Source organism: Aotus nancymaae, unplaced genomic scaffold, assembly GCF_030222135.1.
Source record: "Aotus nancymaae isolate 86718 unplaced genomic scaffold, 86718_ANA_hifiasm-v0.15.2.pri h1tg000076l, whole genome shotgun sequence".
In the NCBI taxonomy this organism is placed as follows: Eukaryota; Metazoa; Chordata; class Mammalia; order Primates; family Aotidae; genus Aotus; species Aotus nancymaae.
The window spans coordinates 10,184,656-10,200,776 of NW_026988491.1; the positions used below are offsets into that span (position 1 = coordinate 10,184,656).

At 56.7% G+C, this 16,121-nt stretch overlaps 1 protein-coding gene across 1 annotated transcript; it reads left to right on the forward strand.

Annotated features, from left to right (window-relative positions):
• Nucleotides 1-2,878: 2,878 nt before the first annotated feature.
• RASD2 (RASD family member 2) lies at nt 2,879-15,903 on the forward strand. Its single transcript, XM_021668779.2, has 3 exons — nt 2,879-3,002; nt 8,838-9,117; nt 13,390-15,903. Exons 2-3 carry the CDS (start codon nt 8,847-8,849, stop codon nt 13,917-13,919), a joined length of 801 nt encoding a protein of 266 aa, XP_021524454.2. The 5' UTR covers nt 2,879-3,002; nt 8,838-8,846; the 3' UTR covers nt 13,920-15,903.
• The last annotated feature ends 218 nt before the right edge of the window (nt 15,904-16,121 follow it).

Sequence of the window (16,121 nt, forward strand, 5' to 3'; positions counted from 1 at the left end):
CATGGAGAGTGTGCTGTTGCCACGCAAAGCTTCCCTGGGCGTCAGTGGGTCCCTCATGTGTACTTGCGTATTGACTGAGCCATTCTGTACCGGGAGCGGGGGAGGGGAGGAGCAGAAGGCAGAGGCCAGGGCAAGTGGACCTCCCTGGCTTCTCACTCCACATTTAGCTCCCCTTGCTATGGGGGTATGGTCAGTGGGGCATGACCCATTCTGTTGGACAACTCTGCAGAAGCAGGGAGCCATGGGTCCCTGGGCTGCCTGCCACATTTCTGTGATGGGGGTGGCAGAGCTGGCCCAGTGGCCTGAGTTTTCCTGACCCCAGCCTTCCAGGTGAAGCGTGCCACCCTGCTCACCTCCCACTGCCAAGTTCACCGCCAGCTCAAGGCTCACAGCCTCTGTGCGTCATGCCCAGCACAAACGCTCCCGGGCTGAAGCTAGTTCCCAGAGGCAAAGTCTGGATTTGGAAAATGCACCTGGCTGAGATCCTGCCACTTGCCACCAGGTGACCTTGGGCACATCCCCTGAGCCCCTCTGTGGCCTGAATTGGGGCATTGAACACAGTTAGGTAATACAAGTACTGCACCCTCCGACCCTACCCACCCCATCCTCTCTGGTCAACTTTGCTGGAGAATCTCAAGATGCTACAGAGACAAGCAAAGCAAGTCACTTTCCATACTCAAAGTCCCAGGCCATTTCAGCACTTCTGCCATTCTGTGGACCCAGCAATATCATACCCATTTTAGAGATGGCACAACCAGAATCCAGAGACTTTTCATGACTGGCCAAGGGTCAGATACCTAGGTAGTTACCGAGACAGGACTTGAACGCCAATCTCTCAGCCAATGGAGCTGGCCCCTCAGGTGCCCTCCCTAATTCCTGCTGCCTCTCATGAGGTAGGGAGGCCAGGTCTGGGGTTGAGGGTGAGGCTGGCAGACATCTCTGAGGTCCAGGGGTCTGGAACTGAGGGACACAGATAGCACCGCAGCCCTTTGCTGTATCACACAATGAGAACATTCTCTTTGAAGCCTCCTGATAAGGAGAAAGTCTCTGTTAGGTGCTAATGAATGTTTAACACCTCGCCAAACCTTGCCAATCTCCCCTTTTCACTGAGGGCACATCTCAAGCCTTGGCAGGCCACAGTTTCCAGCTAGATTTAATAATCTTGCTTTGTTTTCACTGTGCTTATTTTAACTCTTACTTTCTATTTATGGCAAGTGATACTGCTTTCCCATTTAAGGCAGTGATATAATGATTCTCTAAAATCAAGTGTTTAAGGGGTGGGGAAAGCAGATCTGGTATTCAAAAAAAAAAAAAAAATTAAGTAATAAGTGGTGTGGCGATATGGCCCAGTGAGAATGCCTGATGTTTGCCCTAGGTCAAGCCCCTTGCTTAAAAGTGAAAAGGGAGAATGCCGGCGGAAGAGGCACTGCCCAAGGTACCCGGTGTGTCCCCGGCCGCGCTCTCTGAGATGGGCATGCCTCGAAGACCTCTGGCCACTAAGCCAAGGTGACTCCTGGCCCCTCTGGGCGACACGTGCACGACCCACGTGCCAGTCCGCAGGGTCCCGTGGGCACCAAGACCTCGGGAAGGCGGAAGAGGCTGGAACGGGCAGGTTGGACACCTGGAAAGGCACCCAGAGACTTCCGCGAAGGAGGAGGGCGCTGGAGCCGCGGCGCGCTCGGCAAGCAGCTGGGCACCCCGGGCGAGTGGGCAGGCGGGCGGACCCCACGCGGGTCACCTGCGACCGGGCCCGGCGTGCATGTGAGCGAGCGCGCAGACGTCAGCCTCCGAGGCCCGTGCAGCCTTCCGGGCAAGGTGCGCGCGCCCGGCGCCTCGGGCCGCCCCCAGCGGCCCCGGCCCCAAGCGCCAGGACACGCGGAACCGCAGACGGCGGCGCCCGGGGGGCCGTGCGCGTGGAGGGCGGGGCCGGGCCGCGGGACCCGCCTCCCATTGGCCGGGCGCCGGGGCGGGGCGGGGCGAGCGGGCTCGGGAGGGCAGACGCGGGCGCTGGGCGACGGGACGCGCCGCTCGCCGGGGGCAGGTGAGCGACGCTCGCAGGAGCGCGGGCGGGCGCCGCTGGGATCGCCATCGGGAGCCTGGGTTTCTGCCACCTTTCGGAAGGCTCAGCGACCTCCTCGCCCTGCGGGTGGCAGAGGGACGTCTGCCTGCAGGAGAGGGAAGGAGGGAGAAGCCAGGCCACGCGCAAAGTTCTCCTCCTCTGGGGACAGGAGGAGGTGAAGGAGGAGGAGGAGCCGGTTGGTGCTAACTTGGAGCTGTGAAACCTTGGGGCGGCGTTCAAGGCCCCCTCCCACACGCGCGCAGAGCAGAGCTCCCTGCTCCTCCTTCAGCTGCTGGCGTCGCCGCGCGCGGGGAGAAAGGAGCCGTCCCTCCGGCGCGGGGAGAGCTGCAGAGCCGCGGGCAGAGGAGGAGGCCGCGGCCGACCCCGCCAGCCCGTTACCCCCTATCCGAGCGACCGTTTTCGGGGCAGGCGGAGAAGGTGGCATAGGCAACCAGGAGGGTTCGCCCACCCGGAACACGCACCTACAATCACCTCCAAAGGACCCCCCCACTCCCCGAATCTCTAGGGGCTGCTCCTTCATCACCGGGGTCGCCCCTACCGCTCTCCCCCCGGCACCGGAGCCCCAGGCGGGGACCCCCGGATCGGACGTCCCCAAGCCTCCGGGCACCTGGCTCAGCAGGAGGCCCCCGGCTCGGGGCAGGGCAGGGCCGGCGGTGGCGAGCCGGAGCCCGCCCCCTGCCCGGGCCCCGCCGAGCCCTCGGAGCCCACCCATGGGGCACCGGCCCCTCGCGCCTCCTTGCCCGGCAGCGTCCAGCCGGGCGCCCCGAGCCGCGCAGGAGAGGATCCGGACACAGTGACCCAGGAGGCGCCACAGACTCTGGGAGGCTCGGCGGCGCCTGGAACAGCAGGCGGCTCTCCGCAGCTCCCGGCGCTTCCAAGCAGCTCTTCTAGCCGAGCCAGAGGCCCGGCCCGCCATTCCCAGGTAGGAGACACCCCAACAGAGCTGGGGATCTGGGGGAAGTGGAGCAGCCGGGAGGAAAGGGTAGATGCTTGGGGCAGGAAAGCTCTGTGGTTCCTTGCATGACCCAGAGAAAGTGAAATTGACTGAGCACCTCCTATGTGCCAGGATCGTCCGGCAACTTTACATACCTAGAGAAAATTAAATTCATTGAGCACCTACTCTATGTGTCAGACTGGATGCTAGACCCTTTACTTATCCCAGGAAAGAAAGATGCATTGAGCTTCTACTATGTACTAGTTTTCATGCCAGAGGCTTTCCATTTAAGAGAGCTAGAGTAATAGCCCATTTAAATAGGAGGAAACTGAGGCTCAGGGAGGAAGAGTCAACTTCCTCAGACACTCCTGTCCCCCTTCTGGAGCTGGCTGCAGCCTACCTACCTGGAGGTGGGGAAGGAAGATTAAGAAGCTCGTCCCTTATCCAGAGTTCTTGAGCTTTCTCTGGGTTGGTGCAGAGTGAATTTCCTGGATGATTCCCTTCCCAGGAGGGGTTTCTTATAACTTAGCTGTCTTGGAGGGCCCAGAAGGCAGCTCTGGAGGCCTCTCTGTGCCCTCCCCTCCCCATGTCCCCAGCACTGGAAGGATGACAGGGGATGTTGTCCAAGACCTCATGGAAGGTGGGAAGTCAGGCTGGGAGGGGGCAGCCAGGTCAGGAGCCGGTGATTCAAGCCTCCGGTGGTGTCAGAGACAAGATGGGATCCCTGCAAGACCTGTGCCTGCATTCCAGTTCAGCCTCACCCGCTGCTCTAGGCAGCCCCATGACTGCCAAGAGAAAGTGCTACAAAGAAAAGAACCCAGCATGTGTTCAGGTTTGCGGCGGGCCAGGAGCTGGGGCAGCCTCCAAACTTATTGGAAGCCCAGGGCCACACAGGGGGTTTGTTTCTTACCATTAACAAGGAGTAACCTGAGTGACGGGAAGCCAAGTCATTTGCCCAGGGGTGCTGGGCTGGTGAGAGGCAGAGCTGGCCTGCCGGGAGCCAGATGCCTGCCTACCTTCTACCATCTGAGCTGCCAGATGGGGTTGGCTTTGATGGGGTTGGCTTTGCCAAGCCCCCGGACTCTCAAAGTGGCAGCTGGAGGCCAGTGACTGCAATGTACATGCTCGAAGAGGCTGAGTGTGTGCTGATGGAGGAGGCATGGGAGGGTGGAGGAGAGGCAGTCCAGTGAAACAGGCTCTGGGGCACACACCGGGAGGACATGTCCAGATATCCTGCTGCCCGTGCCCGTGTGACCCCTCCATCTTCAGGGCAGGCCCTAGGGGAGAGGCTCCAGGGAGAAGAAGTGGCGAATCCACATGTGCACTTGCTGGGAGCTGGCTGGCAGGGTTGGGGGAGAATCCTGGGAGGTGCCCACCCCCTCCCTGCCCCACTGCTTGCAGGCAGAGAGGGAGTGAGAATATAATATGCCTCAGGGGTCATCTCCCTGCCTGATGCCAGCTGAGGCTTCACTGAGTCAGACAGTGTTTTGAAAAAGACAAGTTTCGGTCCGGGGTGGGTTTTCATAGAGTTAAGAGCCAGGCTTTGGAGCCAAAGCCTGCTTCTGATCCCAGCCCAGCTAGTCGTCTGCTGTGTGAACTGGGGCAAGTGAGTTAACCTCTCTGAGTGTCAATGTCCCCGTCAGTCAAGTGGGCTGATGTATGCCTTCCTGGCTGTGGTTACTGTGCCCCCAGGATGGCACCTCCTCATCTCTGCTCTGGAAACTTTCTGCCTCCTACCTGTCCTCAGAATGGCCGTGTGGTGGGCTCAGAAGTCACAGTACGTGCATTCGGATACCTGTGCTGCTAGGGGGTCTCTGTTGAATCTCCTGCCTCTCTGGGCCTCCCCTCTCTGATTCCCTACTTCCTCTCTCTGATTCTCTGCCTTCTCTCTCTGATTTCCTGAAATCCATTCAGTCATTGATATTGGACTCTAAATTCCCAAAGGGCCCTTCAAACGCAGCCCTGTCTGCTGCTCGCTGTGTGAGGTCAACCCGGCTGGGGGTGGAGAAGGGAGAACAGGCTGCAGAGGAGAGCTGTGTCCATGAGGCTGCCCATGGTGCCACCTCTGGGGGAGGAGAGGGAAGAAAGACATGGGCTGGGAGGCGGAGCCCACAGAGGCACTGTCACCTGGCGTCCAGGTGTCCAAATGTCTCACACAGCCCCACGTGGCTCAAGCCATGTGAAGAATTAGTCTCTCAGCGATAAAAGCCACAGAGGATTTTTTTTCTCCTTTTTTGCCCTTCCCGATTTCCTGTTTCTTATTTCTGACTCCGTGCCTCCTCTCTCTGTCTCCCTGCCTCCTCTTTCTGACTCTTTGCCTACTCTCTCTGTCTCCCTCTTTCCTCTTTCTGACTCTCTGCCTCCTCTCTGTGATTCTCTGACTCTTTGACTCCCTAACTCCTCTCTCTGACTCCTTGTGTCCTCTCTCTGTCTCCCTGTCTCCTCTTTCTGACTCCTTGCCTCTCTCTCTGACTCCCTGCCTCTCTCTCTGACTCCCTGCCTCTCTCTCTGACTCCCTGCTTCCTCTCTCTGTCTCCCTGTCTCCTCTTTCTGACTCCCTGCCTCTCTCTCTGACTCCCTGCCTCCTGTCTCTGACTCCCTGCCTCTCTCTCTGACTCCTTGCCTCCTCTCTCTGTCTCCCTGTCTCCTCTTTCTGACTCCTTGCCTCCTCTCTCTGACTCCCTGCCTCTCTCTCTGACTCCCTGCCTCTCTCTCTGACTCCTTGCCTCCTCTGTCTGTCTCCCTGCCTCCTCTCTCTGACTCCCTGCCTCTCTCTCTGACTCCTTGCCTCCTCTCTCTGACTCCCTGCCTCTCTCTCTGACTCCCTGCCTCCTCTCTCTGTTTCCCTGTCTCCTCTTTCTGACTCTCTGCCTCCTCTCTATGATTCCCTGCCTTCTCTCTTTGACTCCCTGCCTCTTCTTTCTGACTCCCTGCCTCTCTCTCTGACTCCCTGCCTCTCTCTCTGACTCCCTGCTTCCTCTCTCTGACTCCCTGCCTCCTCTCTCTGTTTCCCTGTCTCCTCTTTCTGACTCTCTGCCTCCTCTCTATGATTCCCTGCCTTCTCTCTTTGACTCCCTGCCTCCTCTCTCTGACTCCCTGAAGCCCATTCAGTCATTGCTATTAGCTTGTCTGTACCAAGCTCTGGGCTGGAGGCTGGGCAGGGCAGTGTTGGAGACAAATACTGTCCCTGGGAGCTTCTGGCCCCTTTCCTGTCCGCTGTCTAGACAGAAGTGACCACCAGCAAAGTCAAACTCTCTGCAGAGGGACTCAGGGAGTGTTCTTTTCCCCCATCTCTGCTGAAGGCCCAGGCTGGCTGAGACAGCCCTGGCAGAGACTGAGAAGGGCTCCCTGCTGTGGTCTGGCAGCCCCCTCTCCACCCTTCTCTCTCTCATTTTCTGCCTCACACACCTATGCCCTGGGCACCTCACCAGGGCTGCCCTGGTGGGGAGGCCCTCCTTAGCATGGCCCCTGGCCAGTCAGGTGGTTGAGGCTGAGGAGAGAAGGTCCCAGAGAGGGGCTTCAGGCAAGCCCAAAGACAGAGCCATTTGCCATTTGATTAATGTACAGACCATTTATTGAGCTCCTGCTGTGTACATGGCATGGCAGTTTTGTGGGATAAATTCAAACGCAGCTTTAGGCGGGAGCTGGGTGGAGGATGTGGGGGTCTTAGGCTTGAACTATTGCTCAGGCTCCCCTATTAATGAAGTAGGCTAGTCATGTAGCCTCCTGAGCGCGGCGCAGACCACCTAGGATCAAACGCCTCCTCTGCTGGTTACTGGCTGTGTAACTGTAAGCAAGTAATGTAACCGCTCTGTGCCTCAGTTTCCTCATCTGTAAATTGGAGAAAAACACCACCTGCTTTCTGGGGTTACTAAAGGGAGAAATAGGTTAACATGTGTGCAGCACTTAGAACATTCTGGCATATTTTAGCTGCAAAATAAATGCCAGCTATGATTATTTCTATACTTAGTGTGCGGCTTGGCACACTGCATGGGCTCAGGTGGCCACAGTTGTCCTTGTGGCTCCAGGCCTGGGGTCTGCCATGTGCTGAGCTGGCTTATTGTGTGCGCCTCTTTGTGATTCATTCATCGAAGTCAAATTGGCAGCTTAGAATTGACCGTGGTGGGAGCATTCACCCCATGGAAATGGGCAAATACCACCAATAGGGCTTTTCACAAAGGTGTTTTTGAGAGCCAGTTTCCTGCACAGAGACTGGTAGTTGGGCAGGGTGAGCAGACCCAGATGTGTGCCGGGGACTCGCACGCAGGCGGTCTCTCCACCTCGAGTGGCCACCTCAGACCTTAGCATCATGATAACCGGAAAGGGATGGTGTTGGAAAGCGCCTTGGGCCAATGGATGAGGCACTCAAGGAAACCGACTTGGGGCATCCCAAGGTGGGGACCGAGGCTGGCACATACAGCGCTTTGTGTGAATATAAAAACAGTGCCTCTTCCTTGACACAAGACCCCCCCGCCTCTGGGATGCAGCCCCTATGTGCCCACCCACCTGGGTGCCTTGTGCAGTGCCCAACCTGCACAACCTGTGGCAGCCTGCAGAGGACCAAGGGGATTGATACTTCAGCAGGCCTGCGCCCATTTGCCGTTCAGGGGCTGGAAAGCTCTCCTCTGGAGAGAGGAAGGACTCCTCCTGGGGTGGCGGGGTGAGAAAGGCCTTTAGAGAACAGGTGGCACTTGAGCCAGACCCTGAAGGGGAGGAGGGGGTTCTGCAGGGGGTGGCGTGAGCAGAGGAGTGGAGGCCGATCTCAGCAGAGCTCAAACGAACTACGGCGACTGGGCTCAGGGGATCTGGGGGCATTCTGGTGGGCACTGAGGTAGGAAAGGAGGGAGGGCTGGGCTTCAAAGGGCCGTTGGGGTGGGCCTGGTGGAGCCCATGGATTTGTTTATACAAGAGCTTGGACCCATGTCAGCCTCTTTCATGAGGTCAGGAGGCTCCCATAGACAGCTGTGGGTTTGCTCCAGAACCATTGACCCTTGGAGTTGTGAGGGATGCTTGAGCCAGCCGTGGGTTACTCCACATCCCACATCCTCTACTCCGGGCCTTGGGGTCTCCCAGAGGCAAGTAAACACCCAGGGCCTGGGAGGCAAAAATCTCTAGGCAGGCCATGGAGCGGGAGGGAGACTGCCAGATGCGGAGCGCAGGTCTAAAGGTGGGTGCTCCCGGGATGGCTGCAGGAGCAACTCCAGGCATCAGGCTTGGAGCAAGCAGTGTGGACACAGCCTTCCCTTCTTCCCAGGAGGGCTGATGGTCACAGAACCCCCTTACCCCACTGGCCCCAGGTTTAAGAAATGCATGCTAGTGCCTTCCCCGTGTCTTATCCTGGAATAATCACAGGCTCCCGGAAAGCCAGGTGGATGAACCAGGGAAAGAACGGATTCTCGCGAGAGATACCGTTTTTGAGATTTCACCATGTGCCGAGCCCTTTGCAACAGCTCTACGAGTTGGGTTCATTTTATAGATGAGAAAAGTGACTCCTAGAGAGGTTAAGCTGCTTGCCCAACATCAGTAGCGAGAGGCAAGGTGAGGATTGAAATCCCAGCAGTCTGGTGCTTGCGCGAAAGAAAGGGTGAATGAACGGATGGTGAGTGAGTCAGTGGATGAAGGAAGGAGTGAAGGCGAGGGCAGGAATGAATGAGAGGGTAGAACTCCAAGGCCCCTTAGAACCTTGTCTGACATTTCCATTCTACAGACAGAAAACCGAGACCTAGACAGAGGCCCCAAGAGAGAGACCAAGTCCTCTAAGAAGGGGTGGCGGGGCCAGGTCGGGGGCCCCCTGTTGGCTACTTCCCTCGCTCTTTGTTGCAGCCCCGAGCCATGATGAAGACTTTGTCCAGCGGGAACTGCACGCTCAGTGTGCCCGCCAAGAACTCATACCGTATGGTGGTGCTGGGTGCCTCTCGGGTGGGCAAGAGCTCTATCGTGTCTCGCTTCCTCAATGGCCGCTTCGAGGACCAGTACACACCCACCATCGAGGACTTCCACCGCAAGGTATACAACATCCGCGGCGACATGTACCAGCTCGACATCCTGGATACCTCCGGCAACCACCCCTTCCCTGCCATGCGCAGGCTCTCCATCCTCACAGGTGAGGCCCGCTGGTGCCGGGGCTGGGGTGGCAGGGCCGGGACATGGGTGTGGAGTGTGCTGCGCACTTGGCAGTTTGCATGGTACTTGCATAGCCATCATCTGAGACAGGCGTCATCCTTGCACAATGAGGCTCAGAGAGGTTTTGCCACTTGCTGGAACTAGTGATGGAGGCAGGGGCTCGATTCCATTCTGTTAGACTCCAGATTGATTAGTCATGGCTGTCGGTGCCACCTTCCAGATCAGGAGCTGATAGCAGCGTGCCCCAGGGATATTCCTTTCTAGGGAACAGAATGATGCCCAGCCTTCTGCTTCCCTCCTCTGTAGATGACCCAGCAGAGCTCCAAGGCCCATGGTCAGTCCACGCGGCTCAGGTCTCCCATACCCCAGGCCTTTGCCACCTTCTAGAGAGGTAAGGGCAGGACCCAGGGAGTAGTCACCAAAGGGAAGGGGCCTTGGTCATAGTCACAGTGATGGTGATGGCAGCAGCTGACACTTATCAGGAGCGGTGGGCCTGGTCCTGTTCTTAGAGCTTGGCATGTGGTTATTTAACCCTCAGAAGTAAATAGTTTATTCATTCAGTTTTTACAAGTGGAGAAACTGAAGCCCAGAGAGGTTAAGGAACTCGGTCCAGGGGTCCCATAGCATGTAAAGGCAGTCTGCTCCTGTACTCTCAGACAAAACCACACCACGGTCTCTCAGCTCTGCTGGGAGCAGTGCAGAGGGACAGGGAGGTTAGGAGGACAAACCCAGGACCCAGAGCCTGGGTCTGAGTCCTGGTTCCACTGCTTCCTGGTTTCGTAAATCAGGGCAAGGGATTTTCTCTCTTTGTGCCTCAGCGTTCTCACCTATTAAATTAACATCACATCAACACTCATCCTAAGGGCACGGTGAGAATTAAATGAGTGAATATATGTAAAGCGCTTGGTGGGCAGATAGTAAGTGCAATCCCAGGGGACTTCTGTTGAGTCAGCATTTGTCGTAGGCCTGCTCCGGGCTACACAGTCATTTCCCAAGCCACACCCCTCCTGTTGCTGGCCAGGGGTAAGGGAAGGAGTGAGCAGGCAGCTCTCTAGGCATCATTAAGATAACTCCCAAACGGAGATAACTTCTACACCTAGAAACCCATGCCATACCCAGCCCTGCCCCAGGCCTCAAGGCCAAGACTGAGGCCGTGGGGGGTGGGGAGAACCCTCCTTGAGTGCTTCCTCTTCCAGGCTGGCTTTTTGGAGCATCTGACCCAGACAGCAGTCTAGCTCCCCAATCCACCCCAAGTTTTGGAGAAGGGTCATGTAGATAGGAGAGCCCTGGGTCAACCTGTTTTCGAATCCCGTCTGGGCCTCTTGGCTTAAATGTGTGACCAGAGGTACATGCATCCCATCTGAGTCTCAGCCTCTACAGCTGCACAGTGGGCTTAACCTCATACCCCATGGGGAGGCTGTGAGGACTTCCCTAGACAGCTGGCAGCTAAGCAGATGAGGCCAGATGCAAAGCAGGCATTGAGCAAGACAGGCAGGACCCCTGCTCTCCTGGAAATGACTTTTATTATTACCTGAACACAGTCCACATAAGTCCTGTGGCGGGAGCTTCCAGCGCATGATGTGTATTGATTGCATGGGTGTCAGCCCTCCCAGCCTTGGGGAGGGGACTGGGTACCCACTGCCATAAATAAGGCTAACGACAGAGGAAGTGAGGGGGGAGATGAAGAGAGGAAGCCCGTGCCTGTTTTCAGCATGAATTTTCAGTGACACAAGTAATACACAAACACACCCTCCTGCAAATGTTGCAGATAAAGCTAATGCCCCTTTGACCCATGTTCCCCGTCCCAGGCTCCTGCCCCTGCCCTGGAGGTGGCCACCCTGGCCGTCCGGCGTGGAGCCTTCCGGGCCTCCGTGAATACACTGCTGTTTGTATTTGTATCCCCACAATGGAGAATATTTGTGCCTGGCTCTTTTTCCCAGCGCATCTCATTCTGAGCACATCTGTCTGATGCTTGTTTTTTTCACTCACCAACCCGTGCCTCATTTTCCAACCTGGTGGAACCTCATTTTTCCAACCTCATTTTCCTGCCGCGCAGGAAATTCTGAAAGCCATTAATTCCACTGTGAGCTCTTCTTCCAGCTGCCAGCCGGGCCGATCTCTGATGCTTGGCATCGCAGACTCGCATTTGAATATGTCAAGGCCGTGAGTCCTCAGGGGCCCTGGATTAGCCTAACGGGATGGGGTTTGGCAGCGCAAGTAGGAGAAGTTGCCAAGCTGACGCTGCCTTGCAAGTGCCTTTCACTCCATCACTCCCATCCATTCAGCCTGCCTTGGTGAACACCTACCGTGCGCCAGGCCCCTAGGAGACCATGATGAGTGGGCGATGGAGCCCTCCTCTGTGCCAGAGCTCACTGTTTGGAGCACCTCCTTGGCCTGGACACCATTCTGAATGTGCCATGTGCCAGTAAGTGGGGGCAAATGGTGTGCTCTGGAGGTGCAGAGGAAGTAGGCAGCCTTTCTGCCAGAAGCTGGAACTGCTTGCTTCTCCTCTCAAGAACTTGGGCCAGTTGCTAACTCCTCTGGGCCTCAGTTTCCTCATCTGTGAGACAGGGATCTTGTATCCACACCACAAGGCTATCAAGAGTTTGGGCAAAAGTGGCTGGACGCAGTGGCTCACGCCTGTAATCCCAGCACTTTGGGAGGCTAAGGTGGGTAGTCTTGAGGTCAGGAGTTTGAGACCAGTCTGGCTAACATGGTGAAACTCCATCTGTACTAAAAAAAAAAATTGGCTGGGTGCGGTGGCTCATGCCTGTAATCCCAGTGCTTTGGGAGGCCGAGGCAGGTGGATCACCTGAAGTCAGGAGTTCGAGACCATCCTGGCCAACATGGTAAGACTCTGTGTCTACTAAAAAGGCAAAAAAATTAGCCAGGCATGCTGCTGGGCACCTGTAATCCCAGCTACTTGGGAGGCTGAGGCAGGAGACTCACTTGAACCCAGGAGGCGGAGGTTGCAGTGAGCCGAGATCATGCCACTGTACTCCAGCCTGGGTGACAAGAGTGAAACTCTGTCTCAAGAAAACAAAACAAAACAAAAACAAAAGCAAAAATTAGCCAGGTATGGTGGCGGGGCACCTGTAATCCCAGCCACTCAGGAGGCTGAGGCAGGAGAATCACTTAAATCTAAGAGATGGAGGTTGCAATGAGCCGAGATCGCACCACTGCACTCCAGCCTGGGTGACAGAGCAAGACTCCATCTCAAAACAAAAAAGAGTTTACGTAAAAGTGAGAAAGGTGCTTATTAAGAGCTGGAAATTGGGATGGAGGCACCCATCCAGACAGCCTCCCCACCGCCTTACCATCTCCACAGCAGCCACTGCTTCAGATTCCAAAGCCTGCCTTGAGGGATGCGGTGAGTTATCCTGGAGGCAATGTGGGCCTTGGAGGCCAGCACTCACTTTTTCATCCTATGATTTGAGAAGCCGAGAGCACCTACTGTGTACTAGGCACCAGCTAGGTGAGGACAGAATCAGGTAGGAGTTTCAGCCTAGCCACACAGGAGCTGTGTGATTTTGGGCAGGTCGCATACCCTTTCTGAGCCTCAGTTTGCTCACCTGTAACATAAAGGTAACAAAATCTCCTTGACAGAGACATAGTGAGGAATCAAGAGAACAGTGGGCCTGGAGCGTATACCTGATGCTTGGCTCCCAGCAGGCCCTCGTTCTCATCGTCACTGACACCTGAGGCCACTGAGCACGTGCCACCGTCCATTCATTATCTTGTATAACTCTCAAAATAATCCTGCAAGGTCATATTTCATCTCATGAAACAGACAGAGAAACTGAGATTACAGAGGTTTCAGGATCTGCAGCTAAGTGGATGAGGCCAGATGCAAACCAGGCATTGAGCAAGACAGGCAGGACCCCTGCTCTCCTGGAAATGACTTTTATTATTATCTGAACACAGTTCACACAAGTCACTCTCACCCCTCTCCAGCCCTACAAGGAAATGTGAAGTGTGTTAACCGTATTTGAACCAAGCGGTACCAGGTGCTAGCTATGCGACCTTGAACAGGGGCTTCAACCCCCTCACCCTCAGTTTCCTGCCCTGGAAAACAGGGAGAATAATTGCAGCTACCCCACAGAGTCACTGTGAAGGTTTTAAGTCAGTGACGCCGGGCCACTGCCTCAGGGCACCCGTGACTGCCAGCTGTTGGGACTGATGTTCTGTGGCGAGAGGAGGGCAGGGGCCGCAGCTGGCCGGTGCACTCACTGCCTGGGCTCTCTCCCTGCAGGGGATGTCTTCATCCTGGTGTTCAGCCTGGATAACCGGGAGTCCTTCGATGAGGTCAAGCGCCTCCAGAAGCAGATCCTGGAGGTCAAGTCCTGCCTGAAGAACAAGACCAAGGAGGCGGCGGAGCTGCCCATGGTCATCTGTGGCAACAAGAACGACCATGGCGAGCTCTGCCGCCAGGTGCCCACCACCGAGGCCGAGCTGCTGGTGTCGGGCGACGAGAACTGCGCCTACTTCGAGGTGTCGGCCAAGAAGAACACCAACGTGGACGAGATGTTCTACGTGCTCTTCAGCATGGCCAAACTGCCGCACGAGATGAGCCCCGCCCTGCACCGCAAGATCTCCGTGCAGTACGGTGACGCCTTCCACCCCAGGCCCTTCTGCATGCGCCGCATCAAGGAGGTAGACGCCTACGGCATGGTCTCGCCCTTCGCCCGCCGCCCCAGCGTCAACAGTGACCTCAAGTACATCAAGGCCAAGGTCCTTCGGGAAGGCCAGGCCCGCGAGAGGGACAAGTGCACCATCCAGTGAGCAAGGGATGCTGGCGTGGGGCTTGGGCTGTGCCTTCAGGGAGGTGGCCCCAGATGCCCGCTGTGCGCATCCCCCCACCGAGGCCCCTGTAGCAGGCTTGTTCACAGACCTTGGCACCAGACTGGAGGCCCCCAGGCACTTGCCTCCGCATATCCGTCTGCCTTTTCACAGCGTTCCCGAGTCTCCTCGTCCGCAGCTCCTTGGTGGTTCACCTCCTCTATGGGAAGACACCTAAACAGTTACGCAGAGACCTTTCCTCTCCTGAGAGTTAACGCTTTCCTCTCCTGAGGTTGGAAGAAACGCTGATGCCAGAGGGGGTGAGGATTGCTGCGTCAAATGGAACCTCCTGGGACAAGAACCAGGATGGAAAGGACACCGGGACCCAGATGGGAGAGGTCTCCTCTCTCCTGGCATAAGACTCAGCTTGGTTTGGGTGGCAGCTGAGAGAATGTCTCTCTCAGCCCCGCAACTCCTGCCCTCCAGTTCAGCTGCCTCTGCACCCCTCTTCTACCCTCAGCTCACACACAAGCTGCCCTCAGCTACCCCTGACACTGAGCCAGTGGCGGCTGTGTGTTTGAAGGGGCCTTGGCCACATCTAGACCACGCCCACCTCCTGATCGAGTTCCTCAGCCTCCCCTCCCCGTCCCTTCTCTCCCAGGTCCCTCCCCCCGACAGTTGTGCTTTGTTGTGGTTGCAGCTGTTTTCATGTCATGTATAGCAGTAGAAATGGAAATCATTGTACTGTAAAAGCCTAGTGACCCCCTCCTTGGCCAGGCCCTCACCCAGTTCAGATCCATGGCCTCCACCAGGGACGCCTTCTCCTCCGCTCCCAAACAGGGTTCCCATGGCCTGTCTGCAGCTAGATATTCACCTCTGCCATTGAGCTCCACAGTTTACAGACGATTGCTCAAGCGTGGGGCAGACAAGCCACTGCTGCTTTTTTATGCTCCCATTTCACAGAGGATACCACCGGGCAAGGACACAGCCCGGTGGGGACATGATGAGCCCCAGGCCCCACCCCTCCCCCCCAGCAAGTTCAGGGTACAGCTTCACCTAGAACCAAGCTGTCCTCTACTGTTCTTGTTACTTAAGCATTTATTAAGCACCTACTGGGTGCTGGGTTCACTGTGTCCTAGGAAACCAAGAGGGTCCCCAGCCCTGGCCCCTGCCACCCCTGCTGCCCCACCACCCTCTGCACACACAGTGGTGGGGGGGCAGGGAGGAGCAACTGGGACTCAGGACTGAGCCAGGGAAGGCAACGACAGAGAAGCTCAGGGTGGGTCTTTTCCTTGGGCCCGGGATTGGGCTATACTGGGTACCACCATGTACTCAGGCATGGTGGATTTCGAACCCATAAACCAAAGGCCCTTCTCATCAGCTCTTAACAAGCATATTTTGTATTTTAATCTCTCTAAACGTATTGAAGTTTTAGGGCCCTAAGGAACCTTAGTGAGCATCTAATGGGTCTTTCTGAGGTCCAGAGAGGGTAAGTAACTTTCCCCAGTCACACAGCAAGTCTGTGGGTGGCAGAAGCAAGCTAGCACTGGGCATTCAGTACATACCACGATGTGCCCCCTCTCTTGATGCTTGGCCCCTGGGGCCTTCAGGGCTACATCTTGTCCTCAACCCTCTCCCTAGCTCAGTCTGTGAGGGTCCCTGTAGATATTGTGTACACCATGCCCATGTATATACAAGTACACACAGATGAACACAGATGTACACATGCCGTGGCCCCTGCCTGTGTACCTGCACCTGCAACCCAGCCCTGGCCCCAGCTCTGCATACCTGCACCTGCACCCCAGCCTTGGCCCTGCCTGCATCTGTGCCCAAAGCAGCAGCTCCAACCCTGCCTCTGTCCCCCGCTCCACCCGCTGCCCGAGCTCTCCGAGCAGGCCGGGCACCCTGGCTGCACAGGTGTGTGGCGTACTCACCCAGGCACACCCGCCGCCATGGATCTCCGTGTACACTATCAATAAAAGTGGGTTTGTTACAAAGCCGTGTCCTTGCCCATGTGTATTTTGTGTATTTCCAAGAGGAGATGTGCCCCCCTCCCCAACCAAAGCTGGCCTTTCCCTCCCAAAATGCACCTGCGGGGTGCCCTGGTCCTGTGGGTTAGCACTGAGTCCACCTTCAAGTTTAAATTGGGGGAAGTGATGCCCTCCCTCAGCCTGGCCCTCCTGGATCCTCCGGGTGTATGCACAG

Bases quoted from the DNA above. Each gene is read 5' to 3' on its own strand.
- RASD2 (XM_021668779.2), top strand. From the start codon at position 8,847: ATGATGAAGACTTTGTCCAGCGGGAACTGCACGCTCAGTGTGCCCGCC. The intron at 9,118-13,389 runs GTGAGGCCCGCT...CTCTCCCTGCAG, and splicing joins CAGGCTCTCCATCCTCACAG to GGGATGTCTTCATCCTGGTG.